Source organism: Trypanosoma melophagium, assembly GCF_022059095.1.
Source record: "Trypanosoma melophagium isolate St. Kilda chromosome Unknown ctg6segment0, whole genome shotgun sequence".
Classification (NCBI taxonomy): domain Eukaryota; phylum Euglenozoa; class Kinetoplastea; order Trypanosomatida; family Trypanosomatidae; genus Trypanosoma; species Trypanosoma melophagium.
Window position 1 is genome coordinate 829,425 of NW_027125189.1, and position 18,509 is coordinate 847,933.

General features: G+C 39.7%; 11 protein-coding genes across 11 annotated transcripts; all 11 read left to right on the forward strand.

The window, feature by feature from the left end:
• Positions 1-66: 66 nt before the first annotated feature.
• Positions 67-363, forward strand: LSM04_004021 (Roadblock/LAMTOR2 domain; the record flags this gene model as incomplete). Its single annotated transcript, XM_067332577.1, has 1 exon — positions 67-363. The coding sequence occupies one exon, from the start codon at positions 67-69 to the stop codon at positions 361-363; it is 297 nt and encodes a 98-aa protein (XP_067186864.1).
• Positions 364-757: 394 nt separating this feature from the next.
• Positions 758-4,354, forward strand: LSM04_001339 (uncharacterized protein; the record flags this gene model as incomplete). Its single annotated transcript, XM_067332578.1, has 1 exon — positions 758-4,354. The coding sequence occupies one exon, from the start codon at positions 758-760 to the stop codon at positions 4,352-4,354; it is 3,597 nt and encodes a 1,198-aa protein (XP_067186761.1).
• Positions 4,355-4,802: 448 nt separating this feature from the next.
• On the forward strand, positions 4,803-5,162 carry LSM04_001813 (uncharacterized protein; the record flags this gene model as incomplete). The annotated part of the gene is made up of 1 exon (XM_067332579.1): positions 4,803-5,162. One exon carries the CDS (start codon positions 4,803-4,805, stop codon positions 5,160-5,162), a length of 360 nt encoding a protein of 119 aa, XP_067186781.1.
• Positions 5,163-5,787: 625 nt separating this feature from the next.
• Positions 5,788-6,330, forward strand: LSM04_004170 (uncharacterized protein; the record flags this gene model as incomplete). Its single annotated transcript, XM_067332580.1, has 1 exon — positions 5,788-6,330. One exon carries the CDS (start codon positions 5,788-5,790, stop codon positions 6,328-6,330), a length of 543 nt encoding a protein of 180 aa, XP_067186876.1.
• A 430-nt stretch (positions 6,331-6,760) lies between these two features.
• LSM04_007246 (uncharacterized protein) lies at positions 6,761-7,198 on the forward strand (the record flags this gene model as incomplete). Its single annotated transcript, XM_067332582.1, has 1 exon — positions 6,761-7,198. The coding sequence occupies one exon, from the start codon at positions 6,761-6,763 to the stop codon at positions 7,196-7,198; it is 438 nt and encodes a 145-aa protein (XP_067187012.1).
• A 798-nt stretch (positions 7,199-7,996) lies between these two features.
• LSM04_002381 (uncharacterized protein) lies at positions 7,997-8,774 on the forward strand (the record flags this gene model as incomplete). The annotated part of the gene is made up of 2 exons (XM_067332583.1): positions 7,997-8,405; positions 8,626-8,774. The coding sequence occupies 2 exons, from the start codon at positions 7,997-7,999 to the stop codon at positions 8,772-8,774; spliced, it is 558 nt and encodes a 185-aa protein (XP_067186806.1).
• A 597-nt stretch (positions 8,775-9,371) lies between these two features.
• On the forward strand, positions 9,372-10,607 carry LSM04_000879 (uncharacterized protein; the record flags this gene model as incomplete). Its single annotated transcript, XM_067332584.1, has 1 exon — positions 9,372-10,607. One exon carries the CDS (start codon positions 9,372-9,374, stop codon positions 10,605-10,607), a length of 1,236 nt encoding a protein of 411 aa, XP_067186735.1.
• A 426-nt stretch (positions 10,608-11,033) lies between these two features.
• LSM04_001817 (uncharacterized protein) lies at positions 11,034-12,311 on the forward strand (the record flags this gene model as incomplete). Its single annotated transcript, XM_067332585.1, has 1 exon — positions 11,034-12,311. The coding sequence occupies one exon, from the start codon at positions 11,034-11,036 to the stop codon at positions 12,309-12,311; it is 1,278 nt and encodes a 425-aa protein (XP_067186782.1).
• A 410-nt stretch (positions 12,312-12,721) lies between these two features.
• Positions 12,722-13,825, forward strand: LSM04_005644 (Enoyl-CoA hydratase/isomerase; the record flags this gene model as incomplete). Its single annotated transcript, XM_067332586.1, has 1 exon — positions 12,722-13,825. The coding sequence occupies one exon, from the start codon at positions 12,722-12,724 to the stop codon at positions 13,823-13,825; it is 1,104 nt and encodes a 367-aa protein (XP_067186943.1).
• Positions 13,826-14,129: 304 nt separating this feature from the next.
• On the forward strand, positions 14,130-15,218 carry LSM04_000851 (Enoyl-CoA hydratase/isomerase; the record flags this gene model as incomplete). Its single annotated transcript, XM_067332587.1, has 1 exon — positions 14,130-15,218. The coding sequence occupies one exon, from the start codon at positions 14,130-14,132 to the stop codon at positions 15,216-15,218; it is 1,089 nt and encodes a 362-aa protein (XP_067186732.1).
• A 462-nt stretch (positions 15,219-15,680) lies between these two features.
• Positions 15,681-18,182, forward strand: LSM04_002032 (uncharacterized protein; the record flags this gene model as incomplete). Its single annotated transcript, XM_067332588.1, has 1 exon — positions 15,681-18,182. The coding sequence occupies one exon, from the start codon at positions 15,681-15,683 to the stop codon at positions 18,180-18,182; it is 2,502 nt and encodes an 833-aa protein (XP_067186787.1).
• Positions 18,183-18,509: the final 327 nt, after the last annotated feature.

Sequence of the window (18,509 nt, forward strand, 5' to 3'; positions counted from 1 at the left end):
ATTATTATTATTATTATTATTATTATTATTATTATTTTCTGCTAATTGATATATATATATATAATCATGGCGGCAGGGCGGGTGGAGAGTGTGTTGGAACTCCTAACATACACAAAGGGCGTTAGTGGGGTGGTGGTCTGCAATCGCGAGGGCGATCCCATACGTGATAGTTTTCAGGATCTCGATCGCAGTGTGGCTGTACAATATGCAGATATGGCCGCCAACCTCGCAAGAGATGCGGCTCCACTCTTCGCAGCAGATGATAGTTTAGATCTCTTTCGAGTGCGATCGCGTACAAATGAGATTATTATTAAATGTCATGAGGAGTTTCTGCTAGTAGTCATTCAGGAGGTTACGGAGTGAGAGAAGAGAGAGAAAGAGGGAGAAAGGGATTGGTAATATATGATTATGGGTGAAATGTACCTTTTCTCTCTCTCACTTTTTTTTCCTTTTTTTAGTGATTTGTATTTGTTTATAGTTATATACCTATATATATATATATAAAACTAAAGATATATAGTTATCTCAGTAATGAGGTCTATTCTCTCTCTCTCTCTGCTATATATTTTTTCTTGCTTCTCTTTCTTGTATCAATATTACTGTATATATTTATATCCTTAAAAAAAGAAAAAGATATCAATAAACATACGTTATTATTATTATTATTATTATTATTATTATTATTATTATTATTATTATTATTATTATTATTATTATTATTATTATTATTATTATTATTATTACAATTCTTATTTAGATGCTGCGCCTCACACTTCTATTACGCCGCAGTAAAAAGAAAAGATGTTTACCGGCTGCCATTGCCACAGTGCCGGCCGCACCGCTGCGTTACGGTTGGGGAAATATTAATCGCATGTCTGCAGCAGAACGTCATGCAGTCGTTAGTGCATCGTGGACGGAAACAGCAGAGAATCCGGATTTATCCAACGGTCTTCATCATCATCCTTCTAATATCAATAATAATGCTAATAATAATAGTACTATTAATGGATCAGAAGAAGTTAATACCCATCATCATGCTAATAATGATATTATGAATAATAATGATGCTGATGTGGGGGATGAGGATGGGGATCGTAATAATGATAATAATATTCCTGCTGGACAAATCGCACGGGAGTTCTTTGCGGATTTGGCGCGTGAAGTCGATGAGGATATGGAGATGAATGTGGATATAAGTAATTCCACTGCACTCCTCTCTACACAGAGTGATGCAGCCCGCAGTGATGAGGCACGGGATGTACACCGTCATTTCTTTGCAGACTTCTACACCCAACAGAAACTCATATCCAGTAATAATAATAATAATAATAATAATAATAATAATAATAATAATAATAATAATAATAATAATGTCTTAGTGTTTCGTTTCGTCGATTCTATGCTGCGACCACCCGCTCTTGCACTTCTAGTAAACACCGCCATGCCGTTTGTACGTATGATGCTACACGCCCAATTAACTACACACTGTCAATGTACATATAATCAATATACATATAATCAACAAGGGGACGGTGTTGTGTTTCACCCACACCCGCAACACTCACTTTTATACACAGTGGAAGTTGTGCCCACGCAGCGTATTGGCGATCCACTTAGACTTCCCTACACCAGAGAACGATCCGTGCTTGCGCAGAGAGAAATGCAGGAAACACAAATATTAGGAAGCGGAGAAAATAACTCTTCCACCACCAACTCCTCATTTATACTCACAGAAGCGAAAGGGAAAGAAAAAGATGATGGAATTGAGATGAATGCAGAACTTTTAGGATCCATGATGAGTAGTAGTAGTGATTATGATGATAATAATGGGATTATGCAGTCATCTGCCCTAACACAGATAAGGAAAGAAGAACAAGATGCATGTAAAAGGAATGCTCCACACCGTCAAGAACAGGAAATGATATTAACATCAAATATCCAATCACCACAAATAATAACAACACCACTTTCTATTGGCCACTTGTATTGGCTGCAGAGACAAGTCGCAGCGGACACCCTCATTGATGTGGATCCTCTTGGATTAATGATTCCTCTCATACTTGCCATTCACTGCAATAATAATAATAATAATAATAATAATAATAATAATAATAATAATAATAATAATAATAATAGTAATAGTCGAATTCTGCTTGATATGTCTACTCGTTCATATGGTGTACAGGAGTATTCCTACACCAAAGATATTGCCGCACACTTTACGACTTCACAACTTAGTTTAATTGGCGTTATTCGTGATGTGAATAGTGTGGAACGTAAAGAGGAGGCCGAGACGGTTATCATCTCCCTTCTACCGCCAACACAACAACAAGAAAAAGAAAAAGAAGGAAAACATAAAAGCAAGAGAGAATTTTATCGTGGGATGCCTCATTCTGTCAAGGCCGCAGTAGATGAAATTCCAACAGATGACAATGCCTATACATCTCAACAACCACAAAACGAACAATATAATTATAATTATAATTATTATATGGGTGTTGAAGGGTGTATGACGGTGCAGGGGCCTCCACGGCGTATTTGGGGTGTATTGCGTGGGGCATGCGACGCCGTATTGTGTTGTCCCCGCACCACCGCCGATGGACGTAAACCCCGTGCGGCTTTGGGAACAACTGGCAGTCAAACACAAACGGAAAAAGAAACAGAAGAAGAAGCGGCGGCCAATCGTTTTATTTCAATTTGCCCAAAAGTAAATAAAACATTTTTATACTTGCGACGGGAACTCGCACAGGCATTGCGGTATGTTTCGCCCCGTGGGGGTTGTGTGGTGTATGCGACGTACAGTATGAATCCACTGGAGAATGAGGCTGTTGTGTGTTCCGTTCTCACTGACTTTAGCCGACAGCACCCGGAGTGGGAGTGCCGTCCTGTTTCTTTGTTAGATCTACACAAACAACAGAAAGGAGAACAAGAAGAAAAAAAAGAAGTGATGAATGATAGTGCAGTGGAGTTATTACGATCTCTTATGTCTGGTGGACGTGCAGGCCTGGCAACGTGGATTCCACTGGAGGATGCCCCAGCAGAACAGGAAGTTTCATACAACGCGGCGGATATTATTACAGCTGTTGCGAACTGTTCGTGGAGGGCTGATCCACTCCATACGAAGTTTGATGTGTGTTTTATTTGTATTATGGAAGTGCGGGAAAGTCATTCTAATCTATTACCTTCTTCATCATTATCGTTACCCGCATTATCTTCACAAACACTATCATCATCTTCATTATCATTAGGAGTTGTAAATGACAGTTCCTCTGTAGTTTCTGCCTTTTCATGGCTGGATACGGAGCGGCTGCGGAATCGATGGGGTCTTTTTATTTCTTGGAATGATGAGAAGCGGGTTTTTCAAGTCGCCAGTGCTGCTGTTCTTCGAGTATTGAAATCCCTTCGCCCCACACATTACAGAAATGATTACAGTGTTACTGGATACGGTGTTCGTGTGGATACTGGGGGTACTTCTTCTTCTTGTTCTTCGCTACAACATCAAAAACAAGAAGAAGAAAAGCTTCTTAGTTGTACTCTAAGTGGGACGCTATTAGCATTTGCATTAGCCGACTCTGTACGAGCGGCTAATGTGCCATTTCGTCTTTTTGAACTCCCTATAGTGGCAATATTAGAGTTATTACGTAAAAAGCAAATCACATTACAGCGACTTGGTGAACTTCTCTCCACTAAACCAGCAGTACTTAAATCCATTGAGGCGGCGGCATCACAGTTTAAGGGAACTGTTCACACAGTCTTTATAAAGGCGGCGGTACCAGAAGTGTTGGAATCTGAGTCTAACAGTATGGAATTAGACGCAGATGTAATGGAAGAACTAGAGAAATTAGTGATTGTAGCCCATCTTCGATCGAATAACCGTCATTCTTCACATGCGATTGTTTGTACACTTCGTTTAGACTACACATCAGTGCGTGAACGGGGTGTTTTGGCAGAACGTGTAGTGGCCATCAGCGATGCATTACGTTATTTGCTGCGTCGACTTGGTTATCCTGCAGAGATGTGGGGATCCTATAGCAGGAGTGCAAATGGGATTCACTATGATAATACGAGTAATAATAATAATAATAATAATAATAATAATAATAATAATAATAATAATAATCATCATCATCATAGTAATAATATTGGTGGTGATGGCGATGGCGATGAATACAAGTTTCTTGGTACACATACGAGGCGAATGCACGAGCGAAAGATGCAGAAACTGAGGAAAAGGTTGGGATCGTTAGGTGTCAGTAGCGATGGTAGTCCATTGAATGATTGGGCTAATGATGTAAAACACATGCGTAGAAAGAAACGTACACCTTTTGCTTATTCCTCCACAAACCGTATATAGTGACTTTGTCCTTTGGTTTCTTGTCAGGGAGGGAAGGAGAAGTGTTTTCTAATTATTTCAAACCTCCTTTCTGTGTTACGTGTAACTTACTTTATTTTAAATAATAATTATTATCGTGATTAGTTTTCTGGTTATTGATTCTGTATTCTGTTTGTATTACTGTTCCCCATAGCTATCCTAATAATAAATAAATAAATAAAAAGGAAAGATACCTCTATATATCTGTATATCTATCTACATACCTCTCTACATGGTTTTCTGTGTGTCTTTTTTTTTGATTATAATATTTGTTTTCTCTTCTTTTCAATGCGGTATGTTTCACTTCTATTATTAAAGAGTAGGAACTGGTAGGTAAAGACTCCTGGGAAGGCGGTGAGGCGTATATATATATATATATATATATATATATATATATATATATATATATATATAAATGTCGCTTCCCATCATGGTTCGTGAAACATCTATGGGTAGTGTAAACGGGAGTTCATCAAGCGCTTCAACTAATCTAATTCATGAATATACTCTTCTTAGCAATACGCAGTTTATACTTCTTGTTATTTTTACTGTTATTTGCCACTACATTGCTTTAATTATCTCAGCTACTGCTCTGGGGGAATCAACAAGTTCCCTCTTGTTACCATTTGTAGTATTCAAAGCACTATTTTTAGGATTTGTTAATACCATCGCAAAGTACATGCGAAGACGTCAGGAACATGTTTTTGTCGGTTTTAGTTATGAAGATGATGTTGAGGGCGGTGATAATTTTGATGTGATCAATTTGCCAGCAGAGGGAGGATTTAAATAAGGGCTGTTAGAAGTACAAGAGAAGAATTAAGAATAAGAACATTTGCGTATATACGTATACATATATGTATGTGTGTATGTTTTTGCGTAGCCTATCCTTTGCGAAAAATGTCCTAGTAAACAACAGTTATTATTATTATTATTATTATTATTATTATTATTATTATTATTATTATTATTATTATTATTATTTTGACTTGTTTAATTCCATTCGTTGTACTTGTGGATCTTTTGTGATCGTATAAGCGTAACAGTCTGTATATATAATCTCAGGGAAATTAAAAATAACTCCGAAATTGTGATTTCCCCGAGAGAGATGGAAAGAGTGAGAATAATAACAACAATAAAAAGGTCTTGTTGCTTTCAAGAGACAATGTTGACGTCTCAGTTCAGCAGTTATTATTATTATTATTTCTCTCTCTTTTTCTCTTTCTCTTGTGCATTTTTGTATAAGTATTTCTCTATTATCTTCTTACATCCCTGAATAAATCCATGGAGAGAGAAAGAGAGAGACACGCGGGAGTACTGCTGAGGTGTGGTGTAGTCTATTTACTTCTTCTTACCGTGAAATAAATAAATAAATAAATAAATAATATATATATATATACTCCCACAGTTCTCAGAGAATGCCTGATTCATTAACGCTAAAATATCAGAACTTACTTACACGTGTAGTCGCGCAGGAGCGGGAGAACGTGCTTCTCCACACAGACCTCAAACAACAAAAGGAACTCGCTGAACAAAGTGAGGCCGATGAGCGGACCGTACTTGTAGAAGTGGAGAGATCCGTGCAGAACGTCTTGTGTTTGTGTTTAATGTTGTGTGGAACACATCATTCAAATAACGCGGAATCCATAGAAGCGATTGAAAGTGCATTAAAGTCAAATGCAGAGGAGGAGGCGGCGGCGGTTCGTGCCTTGGAATTGTATGAAAAACACACACGGACGGTACTTCTCTCACGTCGTTCGCAGCAGGCGGAGAAATTAAGAGAATTGGGATGTGAAGATGAAGAGGAATATGAAAAACTTCAGCGTGAGGCCGCAGCCGCAGCGGCAAAGGAGGAGGAGGAAATAGCGAAACTGGAGAATATGGAAATAATGGAGTTAGAACGTCGTACAGAGTTGGCATCCCTTCAATATGTTCGGGATTTTTTTAACGTACATGTGTAGGGAAAGTGGATTTTTTTTCTTTTTTTTACTGTGATATTGATTGTTAAATGGTTGCTTGTACAAAGAAGTTTTTTTTCTTCGTTCTTCTGCTTTTTATGTCGTTTCATATGAGCCTTTGGAGGTTTTTCTTCGGAACGTCTCTCTCTCTTTCTCTCTCATTTTTCCATTTCATTTAATTTCTTCTCTTTTTTTTTTGTTTTTCCACCTCATTTCAATTCAGCTCTTAAAATTGGCATCGTGACAGGAGTGCATTCAATCGCACTCAAGTCTACTTTCTCTATTTCTCTCTATTTTTCTATATATATATATATATATATATATATATCTCCGTTAGTTAGTTAGTGAACTAGGGTGTGAGAGACGTGTACACGCACATTGTAAGGTATACATTAATCTATACTTATATAGACAAAGACCGTAATTCCCATTAATGGCACCACCAAAGGCCTCTCTGCCGGCCCGTCTCATTGCGGGTGATTTCCTGGGATTTAACTGGAACAAGATTACATGGATGGCGCCGTATAATAACTTCTATCCCATTACTGTCTGCGGTGGTTTGGGCGGTCGGCTGTGGTCCTCCTTTATTCAATACGGACACTTCCACAACCGCGCCACTTGGGTCGCACTGCGCAATTGCGTGCTTGCCGTTCCATCGCTGCTGGCGGCGTTTGTGATGATTTCTAACGTTGATTGGTATGAGGCACTCGCCTGCGCGTATTATTTCCCTGGCTGGCAAATACCGCAGTGGGCGCAGGAGAAGCACAATGAGGAGATGGTCTATCTCTCCTGGAATAAGCCGGGTGCCATGGCAAAGCATCACTACGCTGGTTCTGTCTCTATTCCTGGATCAGAGAAACTCATCTCGTAGAAAGGGGGGAAGAGGGTTTAAAATAGGATTTTTGCTATTTGTTTGGTTTTGTTCTTTGGTTCTTTTCAAGTATGCATGTCCTTCTGTAGTGGATGAGGAAGAGAAAACAAATATATGGGTTGGACATGCCAGTGGATGAGAGCAGGTCAGAAGAAATATATATATATATATATATATATGGGAAAATGAAAACTCAAAGGAATGAGAAAAATGAAGTAAAAGGAAGAAAATATAGCAAGCAGGCAGTCATTAAATGAATAGATGAAAAGGAGTGAGAAAATTAGCCGTTTTGTTGTCTTTCCTACTTTTTTGATGCCAGCTATATAATAAGTAAGTTTGAGGAATGTGTTTGGGTTTTATGGTGTATTTACGTGTTGTTAGGGTTTAGCAGTTTAGGTAGCTGTGAAAGTAAGGATGAGGTGTATGAGAGAGAAAGATGTGTTGAAATTTTATTTCCCAATATTTGTTTTTTTTTTCTCTTATTATCTTTGTTCCACTCTTTTTCTCTCAGAGAGAAAGAGGGGTATTACTTTTTCTGTTCTTTTAACTGTGCCATTACTCTATCTTTTATCTGTTTTTTTGTTTTTTCTTCTTTTAAATACTGTTATACTACTAGTATCTTTTACTGCTAACATTAGCAGGAGAGCAAAAAAGATAAAGTGTGACAATAATAGTACAAAAAAAAAAGAAAAGTAGTGTTTCACATTTGCAGGGAGGTGAGAGAGAAGTTTTACACATACACTGTCATTTTCTTACCTATAATATACACAGTATATATATATATATATATATGCTTACATGACCAAGTTACCTGGAGGTCATGAAGTTCTCTTGGGGCGAATCCGCACTGAGATCAATCTAGTGAAAGATCAACTGCGCCGTAGTTTTGAGGCACGAGAAGCCAATGGAGGATCTGTGAGTCTTACCAACAACAATAACGATAACACTATTAATAGTAAAAGTAATAGTAATGTCGATGATGAGAGGCATAGTAATAAGCAGTACCGCAGCGGCAGCAACAGTAGACTCTCATCTCCATCATCAGTCCCAGTAGAAACAAGTGGAATGCGACGGAAAGAAGGACCACTGCGGCATCTCGTGCGAGGAACGTTCGGGGGAGCGAAATTTGTGCCGCACTTTATTGTGGTGGATGAGTATGAGGGCATTATGTGGTCTCAGTCTGAGGCACAGTATATCGTTCAGCACCGTTAAATCCATTAGGACGTATTCCATTTTGGAAAGAGACAAGAAATTCACGTGGAAGTCGATTCAAAAGTGCGGCTGTTTGTTGGCCACTTATTTTACCAGAGGACTGCGCCAAAGCCACATATCCCACAGTGAGTTACTTTGCTATTGAATATTTGAATGAAAGCAACTCACATGCTAAAATTGTTTTTGCGGCAGTGAGTGAGACGGAGCGTAATGAGTGGGTGTTCTTCACACACACTTTATTGATATCTATTTGGCACCACGTGCGGAATCGGAGGAATTGCAGAGTCTTCCACGTGACGCACTTATTCCAAAACATCGTTCAGAAGTTATTGAAGGTGAGGCCCCTGGTGGTAGTACCGTTTAATACTATAATTGTTGTACATCTAATGAGTGATTTTGCTATGAATATGTATAATGCGTGATAGTGAGTCTTATTTTAATTTGCATATCTTAATAAGTGATATGGGCTACTTTGCGTATATCGTACATCTTCCCTCCTGTTTTTTTTTTTCCCCACACCCTTCTTTTGATATTTAATGAAATTGGACTCTTCAAATATATATATATATATATATATATATATATTGGTATTTCTTTTTTAATAACCGTTATTATATTACGGTTATTATTTTGTTGTTTTTTTTCTCCCATGTCTCCTTTTTATTCGTTTATTTTTATTCTTGCAAATTTATCGTCTTCTCTCTCTCTCTCTGCATTTCTTTTTTGTGTGTACGTTGTTTTCATCTTCCAAGTGAAGCTCTTAGACAACTAGTGGGAAAGTGGAAGAGCAAAGTGGAGGACAAACCGCACTAGAACAGATAGACGGCGAACAGGAAACAAACAAGCACACACATATAAATTATATACATATATTAGGGGCGTCATTAATTGCAAAGTAAACGCACCCCCTTTTTTTTAGTTCAACGCCGATAATTGTGGATCAAAAAGAAAAAAAAGGGTTATGTCGCTTCCTATTATCCGACTGCGTGCTGTAGATGCAAACAGCGCCACAGTGGCGGAGGATCCCGTATCGGCCTCATGCACACTGTACACATTTCTCCGTTCTGTTCCCAGTTGGGTGGAGTGTGAGATGGAGATGGCAGACTTTAAACAGGCTGTGCAGGCCACACGCGGCCACAAAAACTTAATAAAAAATAACGCCATGGTGTTAAATCGTATTAGTGCGTCTGTGCATAAACATCTACTTTCACGCCCACCAATGGTATTGCCAGTCATTGCACGGCAAACCCGAACATGGCGGGCAGTACTGCGGGGATGTGAAGAGGAAGAAATGAAAACAACAGGCAGCAACACACCACCCACACGATCACAAGATTTAACACACGCCACACACGAAGAGGAAGAAGAGGGTGATGAAGAAAATGATAATGCGTACAGTACACCGCACACAGTGAATACACAACTCACATCGTCTACCACTAATCATATCCATAACAACAGAAATGATACCGTAATGGTAGTAATGAAGGAAACAGTCCCATCGACGGGAATGCGGTTTCAGAATCCATATGAGCAAACACACTTACCGGCGGAATGGCCACTAATGTCAGCGGAGGTACGCACTGCAGTAACGAAAACACCACCACCACCTCCTCCCGCGGCAGCGGATGTGGAAGAGGAAGAGGAAGAGGAAGAAGAAGAAAAACAGAAAGTGGCAAAAGAAGAAAAGGAAGAGGAAAAAAAAGAGAAAAATATGAAGGCGACTCATCGTGGATATCTGCCACATCCAATGCTCCGAACAGCACTGGAACGACTCCGTACAACTGTTCCAGCGGAGGAGAGGGACGATGATAGACGTGAGCGGGAGTTCGCCACCATGATGGAGTCAAAAGCAAAAGCCATTCACACAAAATTGTCAAGTGCCCTTTCTATGATTCCACCCCAAGAGAAGGAGTGTGTTTCCTTTTTACAAGACCTCGCTACTAGACTTGCCGTCGCAAAGAAACTCTTTGACGTCCAGCGATACGAAGAGGAGACTATTCAAATCACGCACTGTGCGCTGAAACTAGAAATAGCCACGATGCGTGCTATACTCCACAATGTGGTGGATGTTATCGCAGAGGTGGAGGAGCGGCATGAACGCGAGGGGCCACATAGTCCACACTACGCAGAGGAATGTCATATAATGGCTGTTATTCAGCGATCCTTGGATGAACTTCCTTCTTATTCGTCTTGACATCCGAAGAATAATTCCGTTATTTCTTTCTTTCTTTTTGTTTCTTTTTTCTTCCTTTGCGTGTGTGTGCTGCCGCACATATACATAGAGAGAGAAAGTGTGGCTGTATCTATGTGTGAGAAAACGAGAAAAAAAACCGAAAGAAATCAAGAATACAAAAGAGACAAAAAAAGAGATGAAAGGACGATCAAACATTTATAGACCCAAACAAACCGAAAGAAAACAATAAAATAAAAAAATTAGAGAGAGAAAGAGTGAGCCTTTATGATTGGTTCCCTTTGCTTTTTTTTTCTTGTCGTTGTTGCTCTTTCTTTTTACCTAAACTTATTTTTCTTTTTCTTTAGAAATCCACAAAAGGAAAGAGGATTAGGAGAGAAAGACACACGTACACACAGGTAAACCGAAAAAAAAAAAACAAAGAAAAAAATGACACCTTCTATAAGTTTTCCAAGAACATATGCACCTGATGGTATTTATTTTCGTCATCTTGTAGTATCTCCAGATTACTCAATACATAGAGGTGGTGCTATTCTAGCAAAATGGAGTGCGCCATCTGTTCCTATACTTAAGGTGCAATCTACTTCTGATGATTCCTCCTTACCTTGCGTGGGTTTTGATCGCTCAGTGCCTTGGGTGGAATTACCGTATCCTGCTATAGATGTGGCGTGGTGTCCTTTTAAGGAAGGTGATGGTTATGCTTCATTTCTTACGGCGTGTAATAGTTCTCCTTTACAGTTGTGGGATATGGAAGATGCATCACTTCGGGCATCCTACTGTTGTACAAATGATGCTGGAATGCCAGCGTGTCCTCATTCTATTTTATGGTCAAGTCATAGATCTTTAGTGGCCGCTGGTTATGGTGGAAATGAAGATAAGACCCACGTTCGCTTCTATGATATTCTTCAAGAAGGGACTACGGTGCAGTCTTCTTATAAATCACCGTGTTCGAAAGGATTGGTCTCAGCATTATGTGATGGCCCAGCTCCATATCAGGAAAATTTGGTATTAGCAGGTTTTATTCGTTCTGGAAATGTTGATATAATTGACACACGACACTGTGGTGCTGCCGCGGTGTTGCGTGGATTACGATCAGGAGTTGCACAGATTATGGTTCACCCAGTCTCGGAGTATTTGGTTTACGCTGCAGGCCGATTAGGGGATAAACGAATAGTTTGTTGGGATATTCGTAAGAGTACCCGGCTTCTCACTGCCTTTGAGCGTGAGTTGCGAACACAACAGCCAGCGATGTTTGGTTTTATTCAACGCAAGGGTGTAGGCACGCAGTCTGTGAATCTCGTCACAGCAACACATGATAATGGAGTTTTGGTGTTTGAAGGGAATACTGTTACTAATACTACTAATACTACTACTACTACTAATAATAATAATACTGTGTCTTCTTCTTATTCTTCTGCTTCTCATTCGAGTGAACCACGTCGGATTAAGGCAGAGTTAGGATCAACAAGCGGTTTAACTATTCTTGATAGTAATGGCACTATTGCTGTGACAGTGGGAGAACGCCAATATTATGTGAAGGATAAGTATGAATCTAATACTGGATCACCACAGATGACAGAGAGACGTGCTAAGAGAAGTCGTTCTCCACTTGAAGATCATGATTTACCGAGCGATAATGAGTGTGAAGAAAAACAGATGAATGCTGGAAGCATCGTGGTGTTCAGTGAGTGGTGTCTTCGGTTATGATGATGATGATGATGAGTGGTGAATAGTTGTAAAGTAAAAAAAAAAGAAGCTTCTTTGGGGTGATTTCTGCTAGATTATCTGACTTTTGCATTTTCGAAATGCAATTAATTTTATTTGCCACTCCAATAGTACTTTTTTTTGCCCCCTTTCCACTCTATCCCTTTTTTCTTTCACACATTGCTCTATCTATCTATCTATTTGTGTGTGTTTCTGTGCATCTTTATATTACTCTACACATGAAACAATAACAAAGTAATACGGATATATTGACTCATTTTACTTACGATATTAAGTGATCAGGTATATATATATATGGGGAGAGAGGACATAATTATTCACGTTTTTTTTTTTTTGCGTTTTGTTATTATTTCCATTGCTGATCCTGTGTGATTTTGACAAGCATATTAATCATGGGAAGACACAGCAGCGGAGTCGCTGAGGAAAGCATAGATGCACTACAGGTGGTCAACTATCCTTGCGCTCGCCTTATCACATTAAATAGACCCGATGTGCTGAATGCATTATCCCTTGAAATGGCACAGCACATGCTCTGGTTGCATTTAAAGAAACCACACCCTTATTTTGCTCGTAATGCTATATACATACTTAAAGGAGCGGGAGAAAAAAGCTTCTGCTCTGGTGGTGATATTCGTGCTATTGTTGCTAATGGTACTTTGTTTCCATTCCTAAAACTGACATATCGTCTGAATTATCATATACTCACTATGCCGAATGCACAAGTTTCTCTCTGGAACGGTTATGTTATGGGTGGAGGTGTTGGTGTCTCTATTCATGGACGATATCGCGTGGCATCAGAAAGGGCACTTTTTGCAATGCCAGAAACTCTTATTGGTATGTTTCCTGATAACGGTATGAGTTATTTGTTTCCGCGTTTACCATTTCACGGACTTGGTCTTTATCTTGGTCTCACTGGCGCACGTCTTAAAGGGGCAGACTTGGTTCATACTGGTCTTGCCACTCACTATGTTCCATCGGAGAAGTTTAAACAGTTAGAGGAAAGTCTCTGTCAAATTGAGGATCCTTCGAAAGTTGAACTTTGTCTTGACGGGTTTGCTGTGAAACAATTACCACAATTCACACTGGAGCCTCACTGTAAAACGATTGAAAAGATCTTTACTTTAAAGGATACGACTACTATGGAAGGTATTATGGATGCACTGTCTGCCGATGGAAGTGATTTTGCAAAAGAGGCACTGAAACAATTATACAAAGCATCTCCCACGTCTCTAAAAGTCACTCTAGAGTTAATGCGAAGAGGGGCGGAGTTAGAAACTATGCGAAAGGCCATGTCATTGGAATATGGTGTAATTCAACGAATAGCGCAGGGTAATGAGTTCAATATCGGTGTAAAGGCGTTGTTTATTGATAAAACAAAGGAACCCCAGTGGGAGCCAAAAACACTACAGGAAGTTACACCATCGTATCTTGAACATTTTTTTAATGATGAAGGTCTACTACCATGGGATCCCGAGGCCGAATTCTGCGACTTATAAACAAATGTACTGAGCATAGCGTGTGAAAAAACGAAAGCGAAAAGAGATATACATGTTATATTGCTTATTCTTTCATTTATTGAAAGAAGGAATGATGTTCACTCTCTTTTGTTTTTTCTTGTGGTTTTCGATGGGGGTATAATTTTTAATAGAATGAACTCTTTTTTTTCCTTTTCGTTTTATATTTATTGGTAGCGCAATATACGATTAAGGTTGATAGGAAAAGCGAACAAGAAGCATAAATACAATTAACATTATTTTTTAAAATAAGCCAAAAACAGCACCCATATCGAAGGAGGATAGAATGAGGCGGTGTCTACCTATTTTTGCTAATTCTGTTTTCTGGAATGATTTTCCCTGTGTTCGTCTCGTTACCCTAAACCGGGAAAAGGCACTAAATGCTGTAAACGTTGAGATGTTGAAGTATTTAAAACGTGCATACGTACATGAACCACACGCCAAGGGTAATGCTGCCGTCTATGTAGTAAAAGGAGCGGGAGAAAAAAGCTTCTGCTCTGGTGGTGATATTGTCAGTGTTACCACAAGTGACATTTACAAGGAGCTATTCTATGAAGAGTACCAAATAAATTATCATATACTCACTATGCCGAATGCACAAGTTTCTCTCTGGAACGGTTATGTTATGGGTGGAGGTGTTGGTGTCTCTATTCATGGACGATATCGCGTGGCATCAGAAAGGGCACTTTTTGCAATGCCAGAAACAGCCATTGGTCTTTTTCCTGATATTGGTGCCTCATGGTTCCTTCCACGTATGCAAATGAAGGGACTTGGTCTTTATCTTGGTCTCACTGGCGCACGTCTTAAAGGGGCAGACTTGGTTCATACTGGTCTTGCCACTCACTATGTTCCATCGGAGAAGTTTAAACAGTTAGAGGAAAGTCTCTGTCAAATTGAGGATCCTTCGAAAGTTGAACTTTGTCTTGACGGGTTTGCTGTGAAACAATTACCACAATTCACACTGGAGCCTCACTGTAAAACGATTGAAAAGATCTTTACTTTAAAGGATACGACTACTATGGAAGGTATTATGGATGCACTGTCTGCCGATGGAAGTGATTTTGCAAAGAATACCCTTGATACCTTAAATAAAATGTCACCTACGTCTCTTTGTGTTGCACTGGAAATGCAAAAGCGAGGTGCAAAGGTGACAGATCCAGCGGATGTATTCCGAGCGGACTATACGGGAGCCATAAGATCTTGCATTAACCATGATTTTCCTGAAGGTGTGAGGGCACTGCTAATTGACAAAACAAAGGATCCTAAATGGAAACCGGAAAGAATTGCAGATGTCACACCAGAGCTTGTGGAGAGTTATTTCAAGCCATCGCCACCGGAAATGCGTGAATGGCATCCAACTGCCCCTTTTAAATGAATTTTACTTCTTTGATGCTCTATTTGTACTCCTGTAATGTGAGGGTAATGGGTGAGGATCCATATTTATATATTTATAGATTAATATAGATATCTGTGTGTGTTGCGTGAGCTCCTCTTTCGTTTTTTACACACCCATTTTTTGCGCTGCGAATTTGGTGGTCCTATTCGCCTGGATTTTTTATTTTTGTCTTTTTTTCTTTTATTTCTAAAGTTTACTTTAACTATGATGAAATCGTGTTTTTTGGAGCGTTAGGGGATTTACTCAGTTTCTTTATATGTATAATGTATACATTATATATACACACCTTGAATGTTAAATAAAGATTATTATTATTATTATTATTATTATTATTTTTGGGTTAACTCATATTTTTTTCTCTTTTCTACCTTGTTAGTTTTTATTAGTTTTTATTTCTTGTTTTAGTGTCTTTTGCTTCGAAAGCAGTCTTAGTTCGGCGCAATGACAGAGGTAAGCGTCGGGGATGATACAAGTGACTTGCCAACCCGGCGGTTTGCCTCTACGGCGAAGAAAAGAATTAACACGGATAGTCATACGAATGAGTATTTTGTCCAACCCGAGGGGTTAGTGGTGGGTTCTGCGGTTCAGGTGGAAGTATCTATGAATGAGACTTCAACGTATGATGGGGAATCTACTGCGGCAACGCCTATACCGACAGGTACGTTTTTTCACACCCAGTCTGTGGGTTCGCCCCCTACGACCTCTGGAATGAGGGATGGTGTATTAAACAACAGCATCGCCGATAGCCTTGCCAGCTTTGTGAGTGAACTCTCCCGTACAAGACGGCGGCGGCGGCGGGAACAGTTAGCGCTAGAAAACCCTGTCGAGGGTGCGAGACAGCGACAGGAACTTGAGAAGGCCCTTCAAAATCTTGAGGAAATGCAGCGGGAAAACAAGGAACGAATGCTTCGTGTTGGATCACAGGTATTTAGCAGTAAAACACAATCACCAAATGAGAGAGGAGCCGGTAGCGCACAACGTGCACCACCAATGTTTTTCCGAACTCAATCCGTTGGGGGAAAATTACTTCCTGATGGACCAAAATATACTTCACTTGAGCGAGCCATGACATCTTCGGTAATACCTGAGCCTAATGTGGTAACTCCAGCACATGGATCACGACAACGATATAAGAATTCTCCCAATGATGGTAAGTCACACCCACCACGACGCTCACAGGTGAGTCCCCCACACGTAAAAAAGGGTGAGGCATTCACGAATGTGGAACATCGCGCAAGTACAACCCTGTCTAATGCCAGAGAGAAATCACAGTCAGCACGCTCCCCGAGAGTAAGTATTGCGAGAAAAGCGGACTCAAGTAGTGAGAAAAAGTCTCCTTCTCTGCGGATGAGCACTTTGGCGGCTTCAAAGGGTGTTATGGAACCACCTAGTAGTATGGATAGGGTTAGCGTTACAAGATCTATGAATGGAGGAGAAGGAGAAGAAGGGGGAGGAAAGGTAGATGCTACTGGTATGTACATGTATAGCAATACTTTAGTAAACATGGAAGATGTTAATTTGTCGTTATTATCTCATGAAGAGAAAAAAAACACGAAAACAACACCAAATAGAGGTAAAAGAATAGGTAATGGAAGACCTTTTGTTCGTCCTGGTGGTCGTTCCGTGTCCCCTCCAATTATTATTCTTACAGTTGATTCAAGGAAAAATATGGGAGAAGAGGATGCAAGAAGATTGCTTAGTGCAGAACCGGTGCGAATGCAAGATCATCATGCACGACGTTTACTTCATGGCTCTGAGGGTTGTCATTCGAGAACTGCGGGAAATGCGAAAAGTACATCGGAGAAGTCTCAATTGCGATCTCCCGCCTCAAAAGAACGTCCCTCCATGTCAGAGGCACCAAATAGCGGTAAAGAAAAGGAAAAAACAATGGGAGAGACAGAAACGAAAAAGATTCGAAATCCATCTGTGACCAAAATTCCCGTAATGAATTCTCCTGTTTCTCCTGCAGTTCCACCTACACCTACACCCATGCCCACACCCAGTCATGCTCCTCCTCCTCCTTCTTCTTCAGCATCTGTGCCTGTTCCTGTGTTTGTAACTCTTTCGAGTTCTGCTGCTCATATTACCACAATTACAACTAATACTGCTACTGGCAGTGGTAATACTACTATGATTACTGCTACTGGTTCCAAAAAGAAGAATGATGGGGGACGCGTTGAGGTAGATAGTACACATGACGCACCGAATCATCCACCTCCACAAACAAAGACGCGTAGTTCAACAGATGTACAGGTTATATCATACGGGACAAAGAAGAAAAAACATTCTTCAAATGAAGGGAGTGCAACCAACACTTTAACAAGTAAAACACGAACAGGAAGAAATAGTACAACCTCCTCTAAAGCAGCTACGACTGTTGTTAATGTTCCTTCTACTAGTGGTAATGTTTCTACTGCACCTACTCCTTCCCATGCTGCTACTGAACGAAAGATGAATGTACAGTTGCAACAAGAGCGGCGAAGTGGAACTCTAGAACGTGAACCATCGAATGTGCTAAGCTTATCTACTGTTTCAAGACGTCGAATAGGTGGTACTTCAAGTCGTGCAGCGGCTACTCGTCGGGAAGATTCACTTTTAACCCACGAAAAAGAAGGTTATCGTGGTACTAAAAGTACATCACCACCAAATCCATCTGAAGGAAGTCCTAATGCTTCTCAGCATCCCAATTGGCAGTATATTTCTTGGAGACGTAAAAGTCTATCAGCAATTACACATACTAATGCTCTAGATCGTGATGCGTTTCGCCCATTGGCTACAGATCGCCCCACAGTTACTCGAACACGTGTAGCAAAGCGTACTCCTATTGGTGAACCATTAAGTACAAAACAGCTCGTTCCATTTTGTACAGAATGTGGGAAGCGACATATTGATGAAAAGGTGAAGTTCTGCGCATTCTGTGGTCACAAGCGTGAAACCGTTTAATAGTTTATCGATATACGTCTGTGTGTTTGTGTTGCGTTCCTCTCTCATATATGTATATTTATATATGTTTGAGCAGAGATCAGAAATATTTCACCCACACATGTTCTACTTTCTCTACAAGTAAATAAATAAATAAATAATATATATATATATATATATAGTCGTATGTATACATATCTACAAGGCTTATTATTATTATTATTATTATTATTATTATTATTATTAAAAAAGGAGAAAGATGTCTTTCTTCTTTTTTTCTCCATTTCTTCTTTTGGAAATTGAATTAAAAAGTGGAGATGATGAACTTTAAGAGAATGAGATGATGTA